The 24,320-nt window shown below is 45.7% G+C and overlaps 1 protein-coding gene and 1 pseudogene across 1 annotated transcript; one reads left to right on the top strand and one right to left on the bottom strand.

Annotated features, from left to right (window-relative positions):
• Nucleotides 1-7,063: 7,063 nt before the first annotated feature.
• Nucleotides 7,064-8,291, bottom strand: LOC125533628 (annotated as a pseudogene).
• A 1,683-nt stretch (nucleotides 8,292-9,974) lies between these two features.
• On the top strand, nucleotides 9,975-20,508 carry LOC125538701. Its single transcript, XM_048701974.1, has 8 exons — nucleotides 9,975-10,383; nucleotides 11,722-11,955; nucleotides 12,035-12,237; nucleotides 12,389-12,830; nucleotides 12,909-13,268; nucleotides 13,355-13,533; nucleotides 13,625-16,879; nucleotides 17,715-20,508. The coding sequence occupies exons 2-8, from the start codon at nucleotides 11,754-11,756 to the stop codon at nucleotides 20,301-20,303; spliced, it is 7,230 nt and encodes a 2,409-aa protein (XP_048557931.1). The 5' UTR covers nucleotides 9,975-10,383; nucleotides 11,722-11,753; the 3' UTR covers nucleotides 20,304-20,508.
• The last annotated feature ends 3,812 nt before the right edge of the window (nucleotides 20,509-24,320 follow it).

The following is a 24,320-nucleotide window of genomic DNA, read 5'->3' as shown; positions in this document are numbered from 1 at the left end:
ACGAGATAGAGTTGGGGTAGCACCAATTGAAGAGAAGCTTGTCCAACATCGTCTGAGATGGTTTGGGCATATTCAGCGCATGCATCCAGAAGCTTCAGTGCTTAGCAGACGGCTAAAGTGTGCGGAGAATGTCAAGAGAGGTCGGCGTAGACCGAATTTGACATGGAAGGAGTCCGTTAAGAGAGACCAGAAGGATTAGAGTATCACCAAAGAACTAGCTATGAACAGGGGTGCGTGGAAGCTTGCTATCCATGTGCCAGAGCCATGACTTGGTCGCGAGATCTTATGAGTTTCACCTCTAGCCTATCCCAACTTGTTTGGGAGTAAAGGGTTTTTGTTGTTGTTGTTGTTGTTAAGAAGTGTTCACACTTTAAAAAATATATCGCCCATTATATAAGATGATCACGTGGTTTAAACAATATGCACACATGTGGAAAAAAATATTCATGAAATTTTAAAGTGTACATGAATTTTTTTAAAAATCTACAAATCTTTTAAAATATGTTAGTGTACTTTTTATGAAAATGTTCGGGTTTTTTCCCAAAAGTTGTTTAAATATTTTGATAGTATTTCATAAAAAATGAAAAATAAAAAGGAAGGAAAAGAAAACTAAAAAAGGTAAAGAAGAAAAAGCAAAAGGGAAAAGGAAAAAAGGAAATTGAAGAAAAAACCTATATGTAAAATAGAAATCCAGAAAAGAAACCAAGATAAATAAAGAGAACCAAGAGATCAAACGAAAGTCGGATATAAATACCGGAAAAGACAAAAATCACTAGGCTCCCCAATATTGGGCGCGACCCATGTAGGGGCGCACGTGAGCACCGGCATATAGCATTTGCATCGCTTCAAACTAGGCTAACTAAGAGAAAATCAATGGAATAGCCATATACCCCCTCACCCCATAATAATTGCCAAGAATATGGAGGCTAGGGGTAAAAATGTAGTCCAAAGAATGACCATAGCAGCCACTATCGCTAAATTTTGAAGCGCACGCCATATTTGCCTCCCTAGCCTCAATATTTACAAATATGGATAAGGATTTTGGAGGGAGTTCCATACACGATGTTGTGCTGCCCGTTTAACTCACACCATCGCGTCATAGAGGGAGCTCACACCATCATAGAGGGTTGACCGACAGCATCCGCGTCTCAGTGCGCGGCATCGACATTCCATCTAAGGGAGGCTGCAAGTACTCGGCTCGATGGCACCCTAAAGATCTTTCAGGTGGTACAATGGTTGATTCGTAGAGATCCCCGACCTATGGCTCCCCCAGGCACGAGGAAGACGATGCCACACCGCCTCCTTCGCATGCACGGTTGCATGATATGCCCACTGGCTACAATGGCACAGTAAGAGGAAAGGAGGAGTACTTTCCGGCGGCCTCCAAGAGCATCCCCCTTCCCCCCACCCTGCGATGTGCTCGGTTGTGTTGATCGGATACTTGGCACGGGCCACTGCAGAGTAGAGCTACATATGCCCCATGCAAGAGAAGGAGGAGGCATTGGCACTTGGGGCCTCTTTAATTAGGTGGCAAGAGCCACGAGAGAGGAGCTCAGACCATGCGCGGCGAGGATAGAGCAAAGGACGACAAAATGTGGTAGGTATGAAAGGCGTCTACATGTGGATGAACCAGGTGTGGGTGTGGATTTGAGGAAGAAGAGTCAGCAAATGACAAGCTGCTCACATGTTAGAAAATTTTGGAGGCTGGCTTATAATGATTTTGAGTTTGATGTCACATGTTTCAGTCTTTATAAATGTCACACGTTTCAGTCTTTATAAATTATATGGGTTAGATAATACGAAAGTTGAGATTTTGATTATTTTGCTAGAGTTGCTCTATGGTGGTATACGACTAACCTATGTTGAAGGTATGGGCCTTGTGCTTAATAACCATTTCATTCTTTATAAACTCTCAGACTCACTAGTGTTCCGCCATGGTTCTAACAAAACTAGTTTTGTAACTCGGTGAGAAATTAGTCTGACGTGGAGAGTGAAGAGGAGTCGAGACAGCTTATATGTTTCTGTTATTACTCCTTAGAATTTGAGAAGAGGAGTGATGTACGCGCATTCCTTTCATATCGAGGAATGAGTTTTTTTATTAATTATGATTATTTGATAAATGTGTTAAAACTTAAAAATAGTCGTTCCTAACTTTTTAGGATGGTATGTGATTACCGACTCATATGTGGGTTATGAGGGACTATATAGAGGAGTTTGGCGACCTTAGCCGCAACCCATCAGGTCACATTTGCCTTCTACCTCTTCGCGCACGCACGCCACCACCATTGTTTTCTGGTTGTGTTATTTCCGATTTTCTCATTTCGGTGACCACATGCACAACTATATGGGAGTGCAGACCATCAGAACCGTACACTTTGCAAACCTACATGGAGTAAAGGGTGGTATGTTTTTTGGGAAGCTCGCGTTTGTTTAAAAGATTTAATATAATATAAGATTTAAAAGCTCGCGTCAACCTACCAGGAAAAATCAAGTGGATTTAATATAATATAAGATTTAAAAGAATCAAGTGGCTCCAAACAATGCCATGGATGATGAAGCCAAATCTGCGTACCTCCTCCTGCATTTCAAAAAATAATTGAAAAAAAAACAAGTCCTCAAAGTTGCCAACTCTCTGGATAAATGATACAGCTCCTACAGCAGCGTCATCCCAATTCCCTTGGATACATCGTCGATCAAATATTGTACGCCGAGCCGCAACAAAGGGCGCATTGTCTAGACCGTGTGTCACACGAACGGTCCCTGTCCAGGCAGAGTAATCCCAGTGGCCAAATCCTGGGGCACCTGAGCGCATATTGGGAGCATATCTCCTCGCTGCCGCGTCGATCAAAAGTTTTGTCCCCCTGCATCTCGCCCCTTGCCTCGCTTCCAACTGCTAATTGCATCCCCTCCTCGCTAATTTACAAATCTCACTTTCAGCAACACACGCAGTTCGATCAGATATGCTCTACTTCATGCTCGAATATGCCACGTTCGTAGCCGTGATTTGGATCCTTCTGCCCAAGAGGTTTCAGTTTGGACAAGGCACTTGTCTAGCTATAGTGTGTTGATCTTGTTCATGAGGTCTCTATTCCTTTTGACTGCAAAGTTTGTCTCCTATCTTAAAAATAATGTTAATAAGATTTATTCTTTTTCAGCAATGGAAGAAATATCTTTGCCGGATTCCCAACCAAAATAAGCACATTTTTTAAAATTTACAACTTTCGACACAAAACAAGGGTGGAGTTTAAACATACCTCTTTAATTATAAACGATAGTTTTAGACCATTTGATATGAAGAGAGTATTTAGATCAAATTCCAATAGTCGCCTATACATATCCGACAAATCGTTGATGGAAACATTAATGAATCTTTCCTTTGAATTTTCTTAGGGTACCCTAGATCGATTTACACACATTTTTCTTCTTCTTTTACCTCATTTGTTCTTCTTCTAGAGACCTCCGGTCCTTTGTTTTGTTGTCTCATGTTCCTCTCATCGCCCAAAGGCAATTTTGAGAACAAGCTTTTGGTTCACCAATAAATCAAAGAAGAAACGACAACCATGTGGACTAGTAAGAAAGTCGAATCACTCTCTTTACAGATGGGAGACGATCAATTCTCTCTAGGAAAAAAACAGTTGGTTGACATCTAATCGCACAAGACGGAATTCAAACACGGTTCAAAATAATGAGATCAGGCGTTACAAACTCCAACCATCATGGAACCAGCCGCCACGACCTGAAACAACTCTCTCTGTGATCTCCTAGTAGGTTTAATCACATTATGGATTTACATGGGTCTTGGTAGGACCAGAATTATATTATCCACCGATCTAAGCTAAAAGTACAATAATGTCATTTATTATGTTGTCATATAGCCATTAAAGGAATTTTTTTGTAGTATTTGTGTTGGCAGGTTTTATTTCGAGATTCCTGGATCATAAATCTCAAAATAAAACTTATTAACACAAATAAGTTACTAAAATATTCTTGGACTAACAGCCTTGTACTCCCTCCGTTCCTAAATATAAGTCTATGTAGCGATTTTTCTATGGACCATATACAGATGCATATGGATACATTTTAGAGTATAGATTTATTTATTTTACTCCGTGTGTGGTCCATACTGGAATCTCTTCAAAGACTTATATTTAGGAACGAAGGGAGTATGTAGTAAAATATTTATTGAGAAACACTTTTCTTAACACAATACTTATTGAGAATCACAAGGACATTAAGGAACCAATAGCATGTACGAATGCACTAAAGCATGACTCCACGTTACATGTCATCATTCCCACACAGTTAAAGAATGAGGAAATCACCGAGGTCATCGACCTATCTTACCTTGTTATTATATTTGAAGTTCTAGGAGTTGAGATCCTCTCCGTTCAATCTTCGTTACTGTCAAGCATCAATTTGTCTCTAAGTGATTTCATGAAAAAAAATGCAACATACAAAACGTGTCATGTATGCGTATGGGGGTATGTAATACATACTGTATAATATATTTTTTGCCGTTCTGTTTCTTTGGTTTTAACATGTCATGTGCTACGCCTGATTTTACGTCAACAGCTATTTAGTGCACTGTTAACCGTTTTGTAGTGTAATGTAATTTTCTTTGTTAGTAACGTTCATATCATATCCCGCAAAGAAAAAGTGCATATTACTTATTGTTTTCCCCCTAATATATTACTTGTTGTATTTTATGGCAAATGCTGAGATGAACGCAAGAACCCTATTTTATTCCGCGAAGACTATTTGTGGTTGATTTGAGTTATATAATTCTGCCCCTTGGCGGGTGACACTATAACTAACATAACGGTCCATCTCATTTTGCCTTGTTTCATCTAAAATAAGAACCCCTCCAAAAAAATAATCTAAAATAAGAATACTTCTATATCAACTGAAGCAACGTCGATCTGATATACAGTTCCTTTTTTAGTTGATATAATACAGTTCTTTTTAGCACATGACAACTTGAGAAGGCCACGGTGTGTCAAGAAAATAATGCCTATTTTTTTAGGGGAAAATAAGGCCTATATATATTACTAGTATCAGACAGTCAAAAAATTGCACCATTTCTCCAAATGTGCCGGCTGCATGTCTGCCTTGTGTCCGACATGAAGTTTCTATGCTCTACTACTTGAAAGCACCAGTCCGGGTTGGATTAAACTCAAGTTGCGTTTTACCTGTTGGAACTGGCAGTTCTACGTGAATAAAGGTATATACAATGATGCTATATTAGAAGTGTTATATAGAATAAATGATGAGGTGGAGGAAAGAGAATTCGTAAGACAAGAAATGATCTCTTAACACAACATATCTCACCACGTTTTTAGGAATGACTAGTTATTGAAGATAAAGGCTAAGAGATGTTCTATTATAGATATTTTTTTGTCATCTCTAAATTACATATAAAACTTAAGATAAAACTATCTTATCAATCAGTGTACATGCCCTAAGCTCCGTGACCGTGCATTTTAGTTACCGGTACGTGATCGCCCCGCGCGAGAAGAATAGTAAGCACCACTGCATCCTAATCATCATCATCTCTACTTCTAATGTCTCAGTTGGTAGGTCGCGTTCCGGGTTTTATTTTCGTCCCACCTCACCCGGTCTTTTTTGGTACTTCTTTGGTACTTGCTCCCACCTCCCGCTCAGCCGAGACGGTTTATTTTCGTACTCCCTCCCACCTTCCAGGTAGTTCCCTCCACGCAAAAAAAATCGAACCAACCGATCTCTACTCCTAATGAAGCAGTTGGTAGCCTCGTACGGTTTATTTTCGTCCCACCTACCATGGTTTTATTTGGTACCTGCTCCCACCTCCCAATTTTGTCGGGTTTTTTCGTCGGTTTTTTATTCGCCCCCCTCCCACTGGTCGGACAAACCCAACGTTTATTTGGTAACACAATGAATTCACATATGGTGATTGATTTCTTCTTTGGTAACCCAACTAACGGATGGTAATCAATCTTCAAATATCAAAACCAAACATACAAGGCAACAATTAATTCATTTTTTTCTGACCGGTTATTTTTCGTCTCCCCTCCCACATACCTTTTCGCTTCACCGTCCACATAAACCCATCGGATTAGTTACCATATAAAAGAATTAATCACAATCAATCAAGCATTGATGGGATATTTCCTTACATTGATGTGATTTTCATTTCTTATCATGAATCATACACGTCAAAAAAATGTACAGCGTGCGAGTATCATGGGCACATGCCCTATAAATCCGAAAATGCCTATAAAAATTAAATCAGAATCTCTACTCCTAATGTCTCAGTTGGTAGGTCGCGTTCCGGTTTTTATTTTCATCCCACCTCACCCAGTCTTTTTTGGTACTTCTTTGGTACTTGCTCCCACCTCCCGCTCAGCCGAGACGGTTTATTTTCGTACTCCCTCCCACCTTCCAGGTAGTTCCCTCCACGCAAAAAAAAATCGAACCAACCAATCTCTACTCCTAATGAAGCAGTTGGTAGCCTCGTACGGTTTATTTTCGTCCCACCTACCATGGTTTTATTTGGTACCTGCTCCCACCTCCCAATTTTGTCGGTTTTTTTTCGTCGGTTTTTTATTCGCCCCCCTCCCACTGGTCGGACAAACCCAACGTTTATTTGGTAACACAATGAATTCACATATGGTGATTGATTTCTTCTTTGGTAACCCAACTAACGGATGGTAATCAATCTTCAAATATCAAAACCAAACATACAAGGCAACAATTAATTCATTTTTTTCTGACCGGTTATTTTTCGTCTCCCCTCCCACATACCTTTTCGCTTCACCGCCCAAATAAACCCATCGAATTAATTACCATATAAAAGAATTAATCACAATCAATCAAGCATTGATGGGATATTTCCTTACATTGATGTGATTTTCATTTCTTATCATGAATCATACACGTCAAAAAAGGTACAGCGTGCGAGTATCGTGGGCACATGCCCTACAAATCCGAAAATGCCTATAAAAATTAAATCAGAATCAATCAGGCATTGCTGGTATATTTTACTTATTTTGATGGGATTTTTGTACACGGTACCATTAAGTCGATCCTCCCACCGCTGCCCTCCTCACGATCCTGGACGGCCGATCCTCTCGACGTCTACCCTCATGTGTCCTCGCGCCGCCATCATCTTCTTCTCTCCGATCTCCTTGACTAGGAGGACTCCTCTGTGCCCCAGGCCCTGGCCGACGCCGGCGACTCCTCGGTACTCCACCCGCGCCATCACATCCGACGCAGGCGAAACTCTAGCTGATGCCACGGGATCCACATCCTACGCTCGTCGGCCATCTTCCACTCCGGCTGCTGCATGGTGCCGTCGCTGCGGGAGGCAACCTGGCAGGGGCAGACGTAGCCGTCCTCGTGCAGCCCGACCCATGCGTCTAGCTCGGCGGCGAAGTAGCCTCGGCCTCTGAAAGGCAGCATCCACTCCCCATGGCGCCTCCACTTGCAGCTCCTGGTGTCGACGGAGTACGTGCCGCAGACCGCCCTGCTCCACGAGGACACGAATATGGTGCGCCCGTCCGGGTGCAGCGCGTAGGAGAAGATCATCTCGTCCTTGGTGAAGGGCGTCGGCATGCTTTTCCAGGACCAATAGGTGGGCAGCAGGGCGTCGTCTTCCGTCGTCGGTGGCTTCGCCATCGCCTCAAAGGACACAGGCCGCTCCATGAAGTGGAAGGCGAACGCGTACAGGCGTCGCCGGCGCCGGAGGTCAGGAAGGTGTTGGAGCCACAAAGCAGTGCGTCTCGAACGGGAGGGCCGACGGGCAGTCCGGCGGTGTCAGTGTCGTAGAAGAGGGTTCCGGCGTGTATGTTGCTCGTGGCGATGATGTTGCCGCCCAGTGCTGCGAACTACATGGCACGGCCACGCTCAGGTGACACTAGCCGGAGGACAGGGGGGCGCTGAGGTCGGGACTGTCGGCATCGATCTTGCGGATGGTGAAGCCCTTGTGCCAGTCGTCTAGAACCAGATAGAGGCTCTTCTCCTTGTTGCCGCTGCGGTCGTGGTAGTAGTTGGGCTCATCCTCCTCGCCCTGCCTTCTTTGCTTAGACATCCCGCCCCCGACTGACTGAATTCTGAAGTATATACCAGAAAAACACGTACGCAGACGAAAACACTCGAATAGATTGGACGTAGCTGGCTAACCACGGGTGATGTAGTATCGATCTACCAGAAGCAACACGGATACGCGCAAGCAATTGATACACACGGGCATGCCTCGTGCCCGCTGATCTTTCTATTGGTCTCTGGGTGTACTGTTTATAGGGGTGCAGGGTAATACGTATCCTATATACATAAGAAGTTGATCCCCACTATCCTATTTATCTCAACATGCACACATGTCACCTCATCAAAGACCCACCACTACTTGCATGGGAAAAAGTTTTTTCATTATTAGTTGATCTCATGCACACCTTTCACCTCACCACACATGTCATCTCATCAAAGGTCCAAACATGCAAGAAAAAAAGTTTTTCATTACCTTATGCCACATTCGAAATATTTTCTGACTACACAATAATCAGATACAATATATAATATTTTTTAGCTTTGGTTCATACATTATTGATTCAACTATGGAAGCATCAACAATCAAATCACTAAAATATACTGCAATTGATTCCCGCAGCAACGCGCGGGGTATTCTCTAGTATATAGCTATAGCTAGGACTTGCAACATAACCGATTCGGGACGGAACTACTGATCCTACTTGGTGATGGATTCCTGCACAAGCCGGACATGAGACGCGCTTTTTTTCTTGAGGGAAACGCCGCCGCCGCCGCCGCCAGCGCGGAACCCTAGGGCAGGGCGCTAGGATCCCAAAGCAGGACGGGCAGCGAGGAGCGGCGCAAGGAGGCCGTGTCGGTCGTTCCCGCCACCAGCGCTAAACCCCAGGTATTTACGTTCCGTGTCCTCCCCGCACTCTACGCTGATACATCAGCGAGGAGCTGACGGTGGAAATGCTACTCCTCCCCGAACTCTATGATGCTTGATTCGATCTCGTGGAATGGAGCCATGACGGTGGGCAAGGCTATTGAGTTTGCTCCTAACGCTGGCTTGGGCGATGGGTGGGACGAATGCGAGCAGCGGCCAACGGCGGACATGGACTCAAGCCAGCACAGGTCCACGGCGGTAGAGGAGAGACACCACCCACCACCCATCGATGCAGTGAGGAGTGTGGTGTTCTACAGTATGGTAATTGGTAAAAGTTTTTGGTCCTATAATATCAGAGAGAGAGAGAGAGAGCATATTACATAAAAATAACGCTGAGAATTTAGATGCATTGTTTGTCACGGAGCTGTGACTGGCCAATTTACATGAAATTAATTCCCTTAGTTGTGGTGGCAAATATAATACACCAAATCCATATTGTTATGCACTAGCGTGTGTGTGTGAGATAGATGGATTATGGTCTCATACCCAATAAGATGGATATGTGCGTGTGTTAGAGAGAGAGAGGGGGGGGGGAGAGGGAGAGAGACAGTGAAGAAGAGGGACGGAAAGAGAGTGTGTGTGAGGATTTGATGGTAAAAAGGTCGCCAATGTCACTTGATATGTATGAGAATATTAAATGTAATATTAACATGATTAATATTAAACTCTTAAAGTTACGGAAATGTTACCCGTTGCAACGCACGGACGTTCTTCTAGTCATCGTAAAAAAAAGAGTAGTGCTACTGCATGGTTGACGACGTCGTGGCCGACGCACATGCAGTCCCGGACACTGGGCCCCACTGGCCTTGGCGAAGCAGAAGCTTGCCACGTGGTTGCATCTGACGTGGCACGCCGGCTCCGACTTGGCGACCGAGTTGGCGTGCTGGACTGGTTGTGTATAGTACTCCTACGTAGGGTCGGCACTACAAAATGTGGACGGCGTCAAAATTTTGCGTGGTGTCAAAATTACCGTGTACGTACAAGAGATGTCTCTTTTCCCTTGCCCGGTTGAGGATCAGAACGAGAACCTTTTTTTTTACCGTGCCCCTTCCCTGTCCTCCTCGAAAACCTACGGGCGGGCTGCGCCCGCCGGCGGAGACACCAACCCCGCCCCCGCGTCACCGCGCCGGTAATTTCCGGGGCATACGGATACGGAGAAGAATATGCGCGCCCATTTCCTAGGCGGCGGTAACAAAACACCAACCAAACCCCCGTCCCTCCCTCCGCGGGGTCGCCGTCGCCGAGACCCAGCGCTTCCGCCCTCCGGTTTGTCGCCACGCCCTTGGCCGCGGCGCGGAATCTGGGCAGTATTTAAGGCGTCACGGCGCCAATGGCACACCCCCACCCGGAGGGAGCCCGTGCCTGCGAGAGGAGCTGCCATTTGGCGCCACGCCGCCGGTTCCTGCACCCCGGACGCCCGCCCGACCACCAGAGAGGTAACTCCCCCCCCCCCCCCCCCCCCCCCCTCCACCTTGAACGACGACCCTGTCTCTGCCTGCTCCATTCCTGCCAGTCATATTTGCCTCCGCATCGTGCTAGCCTGTGCCTGCCTGCGTAGTTGGTTGTGTTCTGGGCCTGGACATGTGATCCGAGGCAGTGAGTACCATTCCTCATTTACATTTCTTCAGTAAATAAGCATGTCTTTGTGAGGTGGTTTTTCTTTTTTTACTTATTTGGGTTTATGGAGGAGGATTCAGGGTTGTTTAGTTCGTCGATGCAATGCCATGGTAATGCAGTGTGCAAGTGCTGCGTGCCTGACATGTATGCTGCACCTTCCTCTGCTCCTCCCTTCTTCCTTATTGTTGCCTATCTTTTTGCATTTGATCAGTGCATTTACTTCGCTGCTACCTATGCCTCCGATTCCAGTTACGTAAGAACCAAGCCATTTTTTCTTTGATTTCTTGAGAAATTTAAGGTTCTTGGATCCAGTACAGTTAGGTTCTGGCCAGAGTTTTCTGTCGAAGATGAGTAAAACATTCATGAAGAATAGCATCATCATCAGTGGTTGAAACTCTGCCAATGAACATCATGATTTGGTTTATTGAGAATTTAAGGTTGTCGGATCAAGTACTGTTAGGTTATTTGAGAATTTAAGATTGTCGGATCAAGTACTGTTAGGTTCTGGCCGGAGTTTTCCGACGAAGACGAGTAAAATCTTCAGCAGGAATATCGTCATGATTTTGTTTATTTTGTATTGTCGCGCATATTGTATACACATGCTTATCAAACTGATTTTCGGAGAGTGAACATATGTTATCATATTCCTATCTTGTCCTAGTGAGCAAACCTATTTTTAGACAGCTTCTATGTTATTACAGTAGTATTATTTTTCTGGTTCTTATGGCCATTTCGAAGTTTTCTTATATGCTCCAGTAAAAAAAAAAATCATGTTTCCTAATCACCATGCCATATGAATTGAGGTTACAACCACTTGATAATCATTAATTAGTCATTCCTTGATGGTCATCAAGCTAGTATTTTAAATAGGTATATGCATTTCAGCCAGTATTTAAAATAGCTATATACATTCCTCGCAATGTATATGATTGACATTTCAGATGAGGAAGCAACTTTACAATTTTCTGTGGACTAGTTGCTATGTTAACTAAGATGGAGGCTGACATACCTGAAGTTATATGTTCAAGTGTTAATTTGTTAAAGGGAATGCAAGTCAGCATGCCCACAAGATATTTTGCCTATCTGTACATATGCTTTTATATAAAAAAATAATGTTCAAGATGTTAATGTCACGACTATTTATACAAATTTGACAGGTTGATTTGTCAAGGGCCACAGCTGTTCGAAAATGGACCCAAAGAAATCAATAGATGATAAATTCTCTAAGTTGCATCCAAGTTTGCCAATAGACACTAGAATTGGCATAGTGGGAGCAGGGCCAAGTGGCTTATCAGCAGCCTACGCACTAGCTAAACTTGGGTACTGCAATGTAACCGTGTTTGAGAAATGCAAGACTGTTTCTGGGATGTGCGAGTCCATTGATATAGAAGGTAAGTTACTTACTGACTGCACTCCTATTTAGTTACCATTTTCTGCACTGTTGTAGTTATCAGTGACAACTGTATTCAGGAAGAACATATGACTTGGGAGGACAAGTTATAGCAGCAAACAGTGCGCCTGCTATAACTCACCTGGCAAAAGAGGTAGGAGCTGAATTCGAGGAGATGGATTCACACAAGCTTGCTCTGATCGACAGCCAAACTGGAAATATTCGAGATCTTGAAGTAGCTGAGGACTATGTATCCATGGTATCTCTGACGCTAAAACTACAGGTCAGCTCTTTGTGTAAAGTGTGATTACAAATAACTAAGTATGAAGTTATAGATTAAGTTCAGTTAAGAAGTTATGAATATGTGGGTCTAGTTTTACCTTTATGACACCCACTCTATTGTTTACATGTATGCCTTTTGGTAATTCTTATAGGATGAAGCAAATAATTCAGGCCGAGTGGGCATCCATGCTCTCAGTGGATTGGCTTCTGACCCAACTCCTCAGTTTTTGAGGCAGCATGGGATAAATTCAGTTCCGAAATCTGTAGCATATGGATACACGGCTTCTGGCTATGGTTTTGTTCAAGACATGCCCTATGCTTTCATTCAAGAATTCACTAGAACCTCTATGGCTGGCAAAATCCGACGTTTCAAGCATGGCTACATGAACATGTGGGAGAAACTTAGTCAGTCATTACCATTTGAAGTTCTTTGTGGCACGGAGGTTTTGAGAGTCAGGCGCAGCAGCGATGGTGCAAGTGTAACCATTAAGAAGGACAATGGTGACAAACAAGTTATGGAGTTTGACAAAATTATATTCTCAGGTGCTCTTGCTTTTAAAAATGGCAATACATATCGATCTTCTAGTCTCACTGGTAAGCGTGATTTATTTTCAACTTTGTTTGAAGTCTGCGTTTCAGCTGTCTGATTAGTTTGTATGCTCTTTTGTTCAGATGGAGAAAGTGAAGTGGTGGAACTGAATGATCTCGAGAGAGAACTATTCAGTAAGGTACAGACAGTGGACTACTATACTACTGTTGTTAAGATCAATGGATTTGAGCACATGCCAAAGGGATTTTACTACTTTGGAGAATTCATGGAGGATCCAGCAACAATAGGGCATCCAGTGGCAATGCAAAAGTTCTTTGATGGCACGGACATTTTCTTGTTCTGGTCTTATGGGAATTCAGCAGACATCAACGGTTCATATGTGGCTAAATGTGTGACGGACATCGTGAGTTCTATGGGAGGCACTGCTCAGAATGTGCTTTTGCAGCGTCGATTCAAGTATTTCCCTCATGTTAACAGTGAAGGTATAGCATAATAGCAATGTCACCGATGGCCAAGTCTTCTATTTACCTTTTCCATATTCCGACTGTGATAATTTATTCTATTGCAGACATGAAAGATGGATTCTATGGGAGGCTTGAATCTGAGTTGCAAGGCTTTCAGAACACTTACTATGTCGGAGGTCTGCTAGCATTTGAGCTTACCGAAAGAAATGCTTCATACTCCATTGCGGCTGTTTGTAAACACTTTGCCATCGATGTTGAGCAAACCGTAACTCCTTATGTCAAGGTGAGTTAGAAAATATTGTCATGATATATATGAGAAGAATTGCATATATGAGACGAATCGTGCTTATGCTTTTCAATTCTTGTTTACACAGAGACTATTTTCTCTGTCCCGCAACAGCAACCCTTCACCTCCTAGAGATCTTGGTGAGCTTGAAGGTGTTGAATTTCCCGACCTTCCATCCCTGGATGGATACTTGCAATATTGGGGAACTCACAGGGTCACCAAGGAAAATGTCATCTATACTTGGATCAATGAAGAAGGAAAAATCATGAACCGAAGAACCTACCAGGAACTTCATGAGAATGCATCTCACATTGCACACAAACTATTGACAAGCATGAAGCCTATTATCAAGCCTGGTGACAGAGTTATCCTTATTCACCTCCCAGGTCTGGAGTTTATTGATGCATTCTTTGGGTGCATTAGAGCAGGAGTTATACCAGTCCCAGTTATTCCCCCTGATCCAATGCAAATGGGTGGGCAAGCACTTCTCAAAGTTGAGAACGTCTCTAAAGTGTGCAGCGCTGTGGCAATTCTGTCAACTTCTTCGTACCATGCTGCCGTACGTGCAGGTTATGTCAAGAACATTGTCACTCTAGCAAAGAATCAGAAATGCTCTGCGCAGTGGCCTGACCTCCCGTGGATTCACACCGAGTCATGGATCAAGAACTACCGGCGAAGTCCAGACACCTTCAACTCAGACAATGCTTTATCTATGATGACCAAGCCCCAGCCAAGTGACTTGTGCTTTCTGCAGTTCACTTCGGGTTCCACTGGCGATGCCAAGGGGGTGATGATAACACATGGAGGACTAATCCACAATGTGAAGATGATGAAGAAGCGGTATCAAAGTACCTCAAAAACCGTCCTTATCAGTTGGCTTCCACAGTACCATGACATGGGACTAATAGGGGGTATTTTCACTGCTCTTGTAAGTGGAGGAACTTCCATTCTATTCTCGCCGATGACATTCATCAGGAACCCCCTCCTGTGGCTGCAAACAATCAGTGACTACCATGGAACCCATAGTGCAGGTCCAAACTTTGCATTTGAACTCGTGATAAGAAGGCTTGAAGCCGAGAAGAGCAAAGTATATGACCTCTCTTCAATGATCTTCCTCATGATTGCAGCAGAACCAGTAAGGCAAAAAACTGTCAGAAGGTTCATAGAGTTGACTCAACCTTTGGGCCTTTCTGAAGGCGTTCTTGCACCTGGATATGGGCTGGCTGAGAACTGTGTCTATGTTTGTTGTGCCTTTGGTGAATGTAAGCCGGTCTTCATAGATATGCAAGGAAGAATTTGTTGTGGGTATATTGAGCAAGATGATCCAGATATTGACATCAGAATTGTTGACGCAGACTCTTTGACTGAGCATCAAGATGGTACTGAGGGTGAGATATGGATCAGCAGTCCTAGTTCTGGAGTTGGTTATTGGGGCAACCAGGAAATGAGCCAGAAAACTTTCTGCAATCAGCTCAAGAACCACCCCAACAAGAAGTTCACAAGAACCGGTGATTTAGGGCGGATCATTGACAGCAAACTTTTTATTACTGGAAGGATCAAAGATCTAATCATTGTTGCTGGCAGAAATATTTATTCTGCAGATGTAGAGAAGACGGTGGAAAATTCTTCCGATGTCCTCCGACCAGGATGTTGTGCTGTTGTTGGTGTCTCAGAGGAAGTTCTGACTCAGAAAGGCATCTCAATTCCTGATTCTTCTGATCAGGTTGGACTTGTCGTGATTGCAGAGGTTAGGGAGGGTAAGACAATCTCTGAAGAAATCATTGACAACATCAAAACACGTGTGGCGGAGGAGCATGGTGTAACTGTTGCATCGGTCAAGCTTATCAAGCCTAGAACCATATCCAAGACAACATCTGGGAAGATACGGAGATTTGAATGCATGAAGCAGTTTGTTGACAACAGTCTTAGTTTGGCTAATGGTAATCGTCCATCTAGGAGGAGTCTATTCCGGTCTCTCACAACAGGAACCGGCATGGAGAGAAGGAGGTCATTCTTGAAGCAGACTGTTGATCCCACCATCCATCCCCAGTCAGAAAGCAAAGTGAAAAACTCCAAGCAGATAACTGAGTTTCTGACACAGTTAGTATCAGATCAATCAGGTATTCCAAAGGACAAAATTTCTCCAACAGGAAGCCTACCTTCTTATGGCTTTGATTCGATTGCAGTGGTTCGAGCAGCTCAGAAGCTCTCAGATTTTCTCGGTATTCCTGTTGGAGCCATTGATATCTTTGCTGCAAGCTGCATTTCTGAGCTTGCTAGCTTCTTGGAGAATTTGTTGAGTAAGTCACAACCAAAGTTGACACATCATCCCAACAGCCAGGGGAAAAGCTCGAGGGAGATCATTGAGTTTCTGACACAGATAGTATCAGATCAATCAGGTATTCCAAAGGATAAAATTTCTCCAACAGGCAGCCTACCTTCATATGGTTTTGATTCAATTGCTGTGGTCCGAGCAGCACAGAAGCTCTCAGATTTTCTTGGTACTCCTGTTGGAGCGATTGACATCTTTGCAGCAAGCTGTATTTCTGAGCTTGCTAGCTTTTTGGAGAAGTTGTTGCCCAAGTCACAACCACTTTTGCCATCTGATGTATCTTGCTCTACTGAGGATGAGAGTTTGGTAGATGTCAGTGCAGATTTCAGTGTGCTTGCTACTGGGATTCTCCAACTCCTGGCCCTTACCTATGTGTGTTTCATGTTGCTACTTCCAGCATACCTTGCAAGTTTGGCATACATGAGCGTGCTCTACCCGGTCAGTCTGGTTGAAGCATCAGTGATGACCTATCTTGGTTCGTTGGTCATGGCACCTATTGCTTGGATTTGTTATGTCTTGCTCACCTCCTTATCATTGTCTATCTTGGGGAAGTCACTCCTTCAGCCAAATTATGGTCTGACCCCTGATGTTTCGATATGGTCAGTTGACTTTGTTAAATGGTGGGCACTGAACAAGGCTCAAGGGTTTGCTGCAAAGATGCTAGCTGTGCATCTAAAGGGAACAATCTTCTTGAATTATTGGTTCAAGATGCAAGGGGCTCGAATTGGGTCATCTGTTGTTATTGACACAGTAGACATCACTGACCCATCCTTGTTAGTGGTTGCAAATGGTGCAGTGATTGCAGAAGGTGTTCTCATCCAGGGGCATGAAGTCCGTAATGAAGTGCTGAGTTTTAGGCGTGTCAGAATCGGTCGTGAGGCCTCCATTGGTCCTTATGCGGTGCTTCAAAAGGGCACCGTTGTGGATGATGGTGCTATGGTCCCACCACTGCAAAAAACTGAGCCAGGGAAATCAGTGTATCAGAACAAGAGAACTTCTGCATACATGAAGGTAATTGGAATATCTGTATTTCGTACATTGCTAAAATTCTTAGTAACTAGATGACAAATTGGCTCCTCATGCTTCACCGGTGTTCTTACTCTACATTATACCATCATGAAGTCGCCTACCCTTAGTTATACTCCCTCCGTTCGTAAATAGATGACATCTTGGACATGGATGTAGACTCTTCAATATGAAGCTTTGGCCGCTAATTTTTATGTGGATATGTTAGTGAACATTTATGAAATTGTGAAGTATTTATTTATGATAATCAAGTTTTATTATATGCTCACTTGACCAATTCAATGGATTTTATGAATTAATAGTCAAATTTAGTGAAGTTTGACTTTACACTTTCTAGGATATTATCCGAATGGAAGTACTATTGTTTATTTGGTAGAGGTAATATCAAATTAGTGGCTGACACATGAGTAGGGACATAAATGTTTCACTGAACCTATGAGCAGCGGAACCAATGGTCGGGACCGTTGGATGCAATTTTGGGACTTTTGCTAATAATACAGGGTATACACCAAGGGGATGATATAGTACTTATAATTCAATGGCTCTTGCTTAGCCATTCATACAAATTCAATCTATTTCTTGTTCCCCGGTGCTAGCCATACTCATTTTCTATGGACTTATCTTTTAAACCTGACAATATATATTTAAATCTCTTTAAACAAAATGATCAAGTGGAATAGACTGTAAGAGCCACTGGACATAGGTCCAGAAATGCTTCTCTGCAAGTTTTAGCTAGGCGATACAGCTAAAGGCATACGTTAGTGGGCAAATACAAGTTCATGTAATTGAGCTGTTATGTGACTGTCTCCATTTCGTGCAGGAAGAAACAGGGAAAGCAAACATGCTTCTTGAACACCTGGTTTGCATCTATGCGGTTGCGGTGCTAGGTGCTCTATCAAGTGCAACCGTCTACACGTTGTACATTCACTTCTCTGGCACTGAGGCTTCACCTCAGCACTTCTCTTTTGCATGCATTGCGGGCGCGTTCCACTGGTTACCAGCTGCCCTCGCTGCTTACCCTGTGATTGTGCGGGAGACGCCCACAAGCGCATTGACATTTGCTCTCTCCATCGCCTTCGCCTACTTGAGCTACGGTGTCATCCTCAGTCTTCTTACAAGTGTGGTCAACACAGCCCTCGCCACAAGGCCGGGAACCAAGCAAAACCACATGACAAGCTTGATCCAGCGGCGTATAAACATCGCTGTGCACCTCAGATTTGCAAAGATGTTATCTGGAACTGAAGCATTCTGCATGTACTTGAGGCTTCTTGGTGCAAAGATTGGCAGGCATTGCTCTATCCGGTCCATTGATCCAGTGGCGAATCCTGAACTGATCAATATCGGTGATGGGGTCCATCTAGGTGATTTCTGCCACATTGTTCCAGGGTTCTACTCCAGTAAGGGGTTTACTGGTGCGGAGATAAAGATCCAGGAGAACACCATCATTGGTAGTGGCAGCTTGCTCCTCCCTGGCTCAGTCCTCCAAGGGAATGTCATCCTTGGAGCACTTTCTGTGGCACCAGAACATTCTCTTCTCCAGCGAGGCGGTATCTATGTTGGGGCACAATCTCTGACCATGGTGAAGAACACCTTGCTTGCAGAAGATGAGAGGATTGAAATGATGGACCCAATGTACAAGAAGATCGTCGGGAACCTCTCGGCGAACTTGGCAATCACCACCATGAACGTCAAGTCAAGGTACTTCCACCGCATTGGCGTAAGCGGGCGGGGGGTCCTGAAGATGTACGAGGACATTCCATCTTTGCTCAAGCACAAGATATTTGGCGCCGGCAAGTCTTTTCCAGTAATCGTTCGACACAGTAATAGCCTCAGTGCAGATGATGATGCCAGGCTCGACGCGCGTGGTGCAGCAGTGCGCATTCTCTCCGACGATGGCGAGGTGCCTCTTCTGGACCTTACTTTGAAGAGTGGCAAAGCATTTTATGCGCGCACAATCGCCGACTTCGCCACTTGGCTGGTTTGTGGCCTGCCAGCGAGGGAAGAGCATGTCAAGCGTGCTCCACACGTCCGGGATGCTGTCTGGGGCTCCCTGCGGGACACCAACTCGTACACCGAGCTGCATTACTACTCCAACATATGCCGGTTGCTGCGGTTCGACGAAGGGAAGGAGATGTATGCAAAATTCAAGCTTCGTCCAGTTGATCAAGACATACCGGAGGAGTCCGGTCAGGTGGTGCCAAGGGGTATCTTGCCGCCGGAGACCGGTGCAATCCCAAGAGATGAGAGTGACACACGCCCTTTACTCTTCCTCGCCGACGACTTCCGTCGGAGGGTGGAAGTTCCAGACGGGGTGCGCTACGTCTTCCAACTGCAACTCAGGGAGGTCCCCTCCGACGACGCCACCTGTGATGTCGCCCTTGACTGCACGCGGCCATGGGACGAGGAGGAGTTCCCGTACATTGACATCGGAGAGATAAGCATCGACAAAAATCTCCCAGCAGAGGAGACGGAGAAGCTCGAGTTCAACCCCTTCCTCCGGTGCCAAGAGGTGGACGTCATCCCGGCGTCGTCCTGCAAGCAGAGCGCGTCCATCGACCACGGGCGCTCGCTGATTTACGAGGTATGCCAACGCCTGCGGAACGGCGAGCCACTGCCCGCGTCATGGGCGGCGTTCCTGGAGCAGTCCGACACCAAGATCAACCTGTCGGGGTGCCCAGTGGCCGCCGCCATGCACACAAGATCCGACACCGCCAATGCCAGCGAGACCAAGGTGACCCTGGCTAGGACATGGTACAAGGCGCTCTGGGCCACGCTGTGCCAGCCGCTGCTGCAAACGCTGGTGCCATACTTCGTCCTGGGCCTGGTCATCTTCCTCCCATTCCGGGGCCTCCTTGCCGTCGCCGGGGCCACCGGCACGCAGCTATACTGGCTGCTGCCGGTCTTCTGGGCGGTGTCGGGGTTGGCCGCCATGGCGACATGCGCCGCGGCAAAGTGGGTCCTGGTCGGCGTGAGGGGCGAGGGCGACGCGGTGCACATCTGGGCGCCGCAGGTGTTCCTGGACACGGTCTGGCAGGCCATACGGACGGCGACGGCGGAGTACTTCGCGGAGCTGACGTGCGGGTCGGTGCTGTTCGCGGCGTGGATGCGGACGATGGGTTCCTCGGTGGCCGTGGCGGATGGGGTGTACGTGGACTCGATGGGCGCGCTGCTGAACCCGGAGATGGTGCACCTGGAGCGGGGCGCGAGCGTGGGCCACAACGCGCTGCTGTTCGGGCACGTGTACGAGGGCGAGGCCGGGAAGGTGAAGTTCGGCAGGGTCCACGTCGGGGAGGACGGGTTCGTGGGCAGCCGCGCGGTGGCGATGCCGGGCGTGAAGGTGGAGGACGGCGGCTACCTGGGCGCCCTGTGCCTGGCCATGAAGGAGGAGATCGTCAGGCACAAGCTATAGGCCGTAAGCGCGAGAAGTATGCGCATGCGTGGATTACTTACTGCTTTTGGTTTCAGCTAGCTGCCGCTCTCTCGGTATGCCGCCTATACGTAGGATCTTGTAGCAGCAGTGATAAAGATCAACGGCGACAGGTGGCTGCTAGAAGAAGAAATAAATCGATTGTAGTACGTAGTATGGAAATGAAATAATAAGTTCATCACCACCACTATCGTGGCCGCTGCCTCAGTGCCGTCTCGAGAAGTTGGGATGATCACTGGGTCAACAGACTCAACTGCTGACATACAAAAGAGCATGGGCAGGTGTAGAATAAAAAAAACGAGGCTATCTAGAACTAGCCCTTGAAGGCATATTTTTATAGAAGAAACTCTAAGCATTACGGGTCACTCTATGACTTAAACTCGGGTGGGCTAGATAGCTTCATGCTATCCTAGCTAACTAGGTGACACTCTATTCTAAAACAAGCATAGAATAGATGCTTCATACATGGTGCTGCTACTTCATTCGTTTTTTTAGGGGAAAGGCAGGCTCTCTGCCCATTTAAGTAAGATAGGGGAAATAAAAGGTGTCAGAATTACTTACATGAAAAAAGCAGAAAGAAGGGAAAAGAAAAAAAATGTTGTCACACAGAATTACATCTCTCCTACAAAGGCCAACCGGACAAGCTCAAGGTCCTCTTTTTTTAAATAAAAATTCCAATCTATTCATCGTCAATCCTGATAGTACAATGAATACCAGAAATAATAAAAATTATATCTAGATCTGTAGACCACCTAGCGACGACTACAAGCACTGAAGCGAGTCGAAGGCGCGCCCCCGTCATCGCCCCTCCCTCACTGGAGCCGGGCAAAACTTGTTGTAGTAGACAGTCGGGAAGTTGTCATGCTAAGGCCCTATAGGACCAACGCACCAGATTAGCAACCACCGCCGTTGAAGAGAATCTTAGATAAGAAGGATCCAATCTGTAGACACACGAACACAAACGAATAAATACATGATCCACGTGGACAAACTCAAGGTCTTCCTTGACGAGGTAAGCAAGATCAAGCACGTTCAGGAAGGTGTTGTTGAAGATCCGCCTATTCCTTTCCTTCGAGACGTTCCACAGAACATAGGTGACTACTTGCCCGAATCGCTTGCGAGAAGGTACATCTCCACCAAGAATGTTCATTTTCCACCAATCTTCCAGGGAGTAAAAGGAATGAGTTGTCTCGTGGGGGATGGACAGCCATGCCGATACAATTCCCCACATGCCTCGAGAGAAAAAACATTCACGAGCCAGGTGCCCGTTCGTCTCACATCCAATGAGGCAAAGCTTGCAAATCTCATCATGAGGCCAGTCATGAATGGCGAGCCAGTCAGCAGTGAGATCCTTCTAATGAAGAAGAAGCCACATGGAAAACTTGCATTTTGGCTCCACCGTGCAGTTCCAAATTTTACTAGCGATGAACAGAACAGTGTCTCCAACAAACTAGAGCTGGTACGGGGATGAAGCAAAGTACGATCCCGATGAGGAGGCATTCCACACAATGAAGTCATCAATTGCAGGATCAAGGTGAACATCCTAGAGCTTAATCCATATGTCAACGAACTCATTGTTCTTGGGAGGTCTCGATGGTGCCTAAGAAACACATCCAGCCGTCATTCAACAACTGCTTCATAACACGCCCATTCTTGTGCCTTGCAATCAAAAAATCGATGGTGCAATATCTCTTGGCGCCAAACCCCCAGCCATCTATCAAACCAAAAAGGCAAAAACTGGCCTTTAAACCATTTCCCATAATGATAGTGGTGGTCATCCTTAAAAGGTCCCAATCCTTCGCATTGCATGGAATCTAGGATCCCACCCAAGGCCTATCTGGAGCACGCTAGCTCAACCACGCCCACGTGGGCGTAGAGCACGCCCAAATTTCTCGAGGTCAAGAACATCGAGGCCACCAAGCTCTTTGGGTCGACAAACCATGTCCCAGTTAACGAGAGAGTGGCCACCACAAGCGTTCTCTCCATCACCCCCTTTCCAAATGAAGTATCTACGTATGTAATACCAAATCCATATCACTACATAAAATACAATAAGTACTTTCATATTGTATTATTTTCTACTCGAGTATTATTGTTGTTGATATTTTTATCAATAAACTTGGTTAAACTTTGTGATGTTTGACTTTAAGAAAAACTATGCGCACTACATTGTTGAATGGAGGGAGTAATTTTTCTTGGATCTTACCAACATTTGTCCATGAATGTAGCATGCCTTAGGAAACCTCCTGTCGGTGTCAAAACCGGCGAATCTCGGGTAGGGGGTCCCGAACTGTGCGTCTAGGCCGGATGGTAACAGGAGGCAAGGGACACGAAGTTTTACCCAGGTTCGGCCCTCTCGATGGAGGTAAAACCCTACGTCTTGCTTGATTAATATTGATGATATGGGTAGTACAAGAGTAGATCTACCACGAGATCGGAGAGGCTAAACCCTAGAAGCTAGCCTATGGTATGATTGTTGTTGTGTATGTTGTCCTACGGACTAAAACCCTCCGGTTTATATAGACACCGGAGAGGGTTAGGGTTACACAAAGTCGGTTACAATGGTAGGAGATCTACATATCCGTATCGCCAAGCTTGCCTTCCACGCCAAAGAAAGTCCCTTCCGGACACGGGACGAAGTCTTCAATCTTGTATCTTCATAGTCCAGGAGTCCGGCTGAAGGTATAGTCCGGTCATCCGGACACCCCCTAATCCAGGACTCCCTCAGTAGCCCCTGAACCAGGCTTCAATGACGATGAGTCCGGCACGCAGATTGTTTTCGGCATTGCAAGGCGGGTTCCTCCTCCAAGTACTTTATAGAAGATTTTGAATACAAAGATAATGTCCGGCTCTACAAAATAAGTTTCCACACATTGCCATAGAGAGAATAATATTTACACAAATCTAATCTGCTGACGTACTCCGTAGTGTGACACACCACGGCCAAGCCTTTATCCGAGTCGTTTCATTATCCCACCTCAGCGCGTCATGCGAGGCGGTTTCCTTGGCACGTCTTGTTAAAGCAGAGATAATGTCCCCTTATTCCGGGATTCTCATTAATACGGGCGTGGGTAACCCAACCGCTTCTAGGACTCCTAGATTATAGGCAAGTCCAAACGGACACGGAAAGGACGCTTGATATTCAGCCTCTTTATAAAGGGACAAGGCTTTTATTTTTCCCTCCCGTGCTCAATCGAATCCTTCCCCCACCTCAAGCTCAAACGCCCAAAGTTCAGGCCAGGTGCTCCGAACCTTCAGTCATGTCCGGATCTAGCCTTCAAGGCCGATGGGTGCCTTCCTCCGTCACGGAAGAAGACATCAAAAAGTTGAGGGAGGCCAAATATCTGACCGCCGAGATTTTGCATCGGCTGCCTCCCCGAGGGCAGGCCGTCCCCACCCCCGAACCCAACGAGAACGTCGTGTTTGTCTCCCACTTCCTCCGAGGTCTAGGCCTTACTCTGGATCCTTTCGTCAGGGGTTTGATGTTTTATTACGGGCTAGACTTCCATGATCTAGCTCTGGACTCCTTTCTTCATATCACGACATTTATTGTTGTGTGCAAGGCCTTCCTCCGGGTTACCCCTCACTTTGGCCTATGGCTCAAGACCTTTGAAGTGAAGCCGAAGATGATCGAGGGGCAACATGCAGCGTGTGGAGGTGCCTCAATACGCAAGATGACGGGAGCTCCGTGGCCAAAGGTTCCATCCCAGAGGTGTCTGGATTGTGGCAACAGGAGTGGTTCTACATCACGGCTCCTAGAAGTGCCAAGTGGGCGGCCGCCCCTGTTTTCCGCTCGGGCCCTCCACCACAACTGATGTCATGGATCAGCAGAGGTCTGAGCTGGGGTCCAGCCAAGGACGTGCCTATACTGCAAAGCCGCATTCAAGATCTCTTCAATGGAGATTTCAGTTTGGTTGCGGTAATACAAATTATGCTGGTTCGTCAAGTCCAGCCTTGCAAACGCCGGCCTCTTCGCCTGTGGGAGTTCAATCCCGAGGG

The sequence above is a fragment of the Triticum urartu genome, chromosome 2 (genome assembly GCF_003073215.2).
Source record: "Triticum urartu cultivar G1812 chromosome 2, Tu2.1, whole genome shotgun sequence".
Taxonomy (NCBI): Eukaryota; Viridiplantae; Streptophyta; class Magnoliopsida; order Poales; family Poaceae; genus Triticum; species Triticum urartu.
This window is presented reverse-complemented; position numbering and strand designations above follow the sequence as displayed.

Excerpts from the sequence above, each read along its gene's own strand:
- LOC125538701 (XM_048701974.1), top strand. The coding sequence starts at position 11,754 with ATGGACCCAAAGAAATCAATAGATGATAAATTCTCTAAGTTGCATCCA. Across the intron at positions 12,238-12,388 it reads CTCTGACGCTAAAACTACAG|GATGAAGCAAATAATTCAGG; the intron begins GTCAGCTCTTTG and ends TAATTCTTATAG. Across the intron at positions 16,880-17,714 it reads GAACTTCTGCATACATGAAG|GAAGAAACAGGGAAAGCAAA; the intron begins GTAATTGGAATA and ends CATTTCGTGCAG.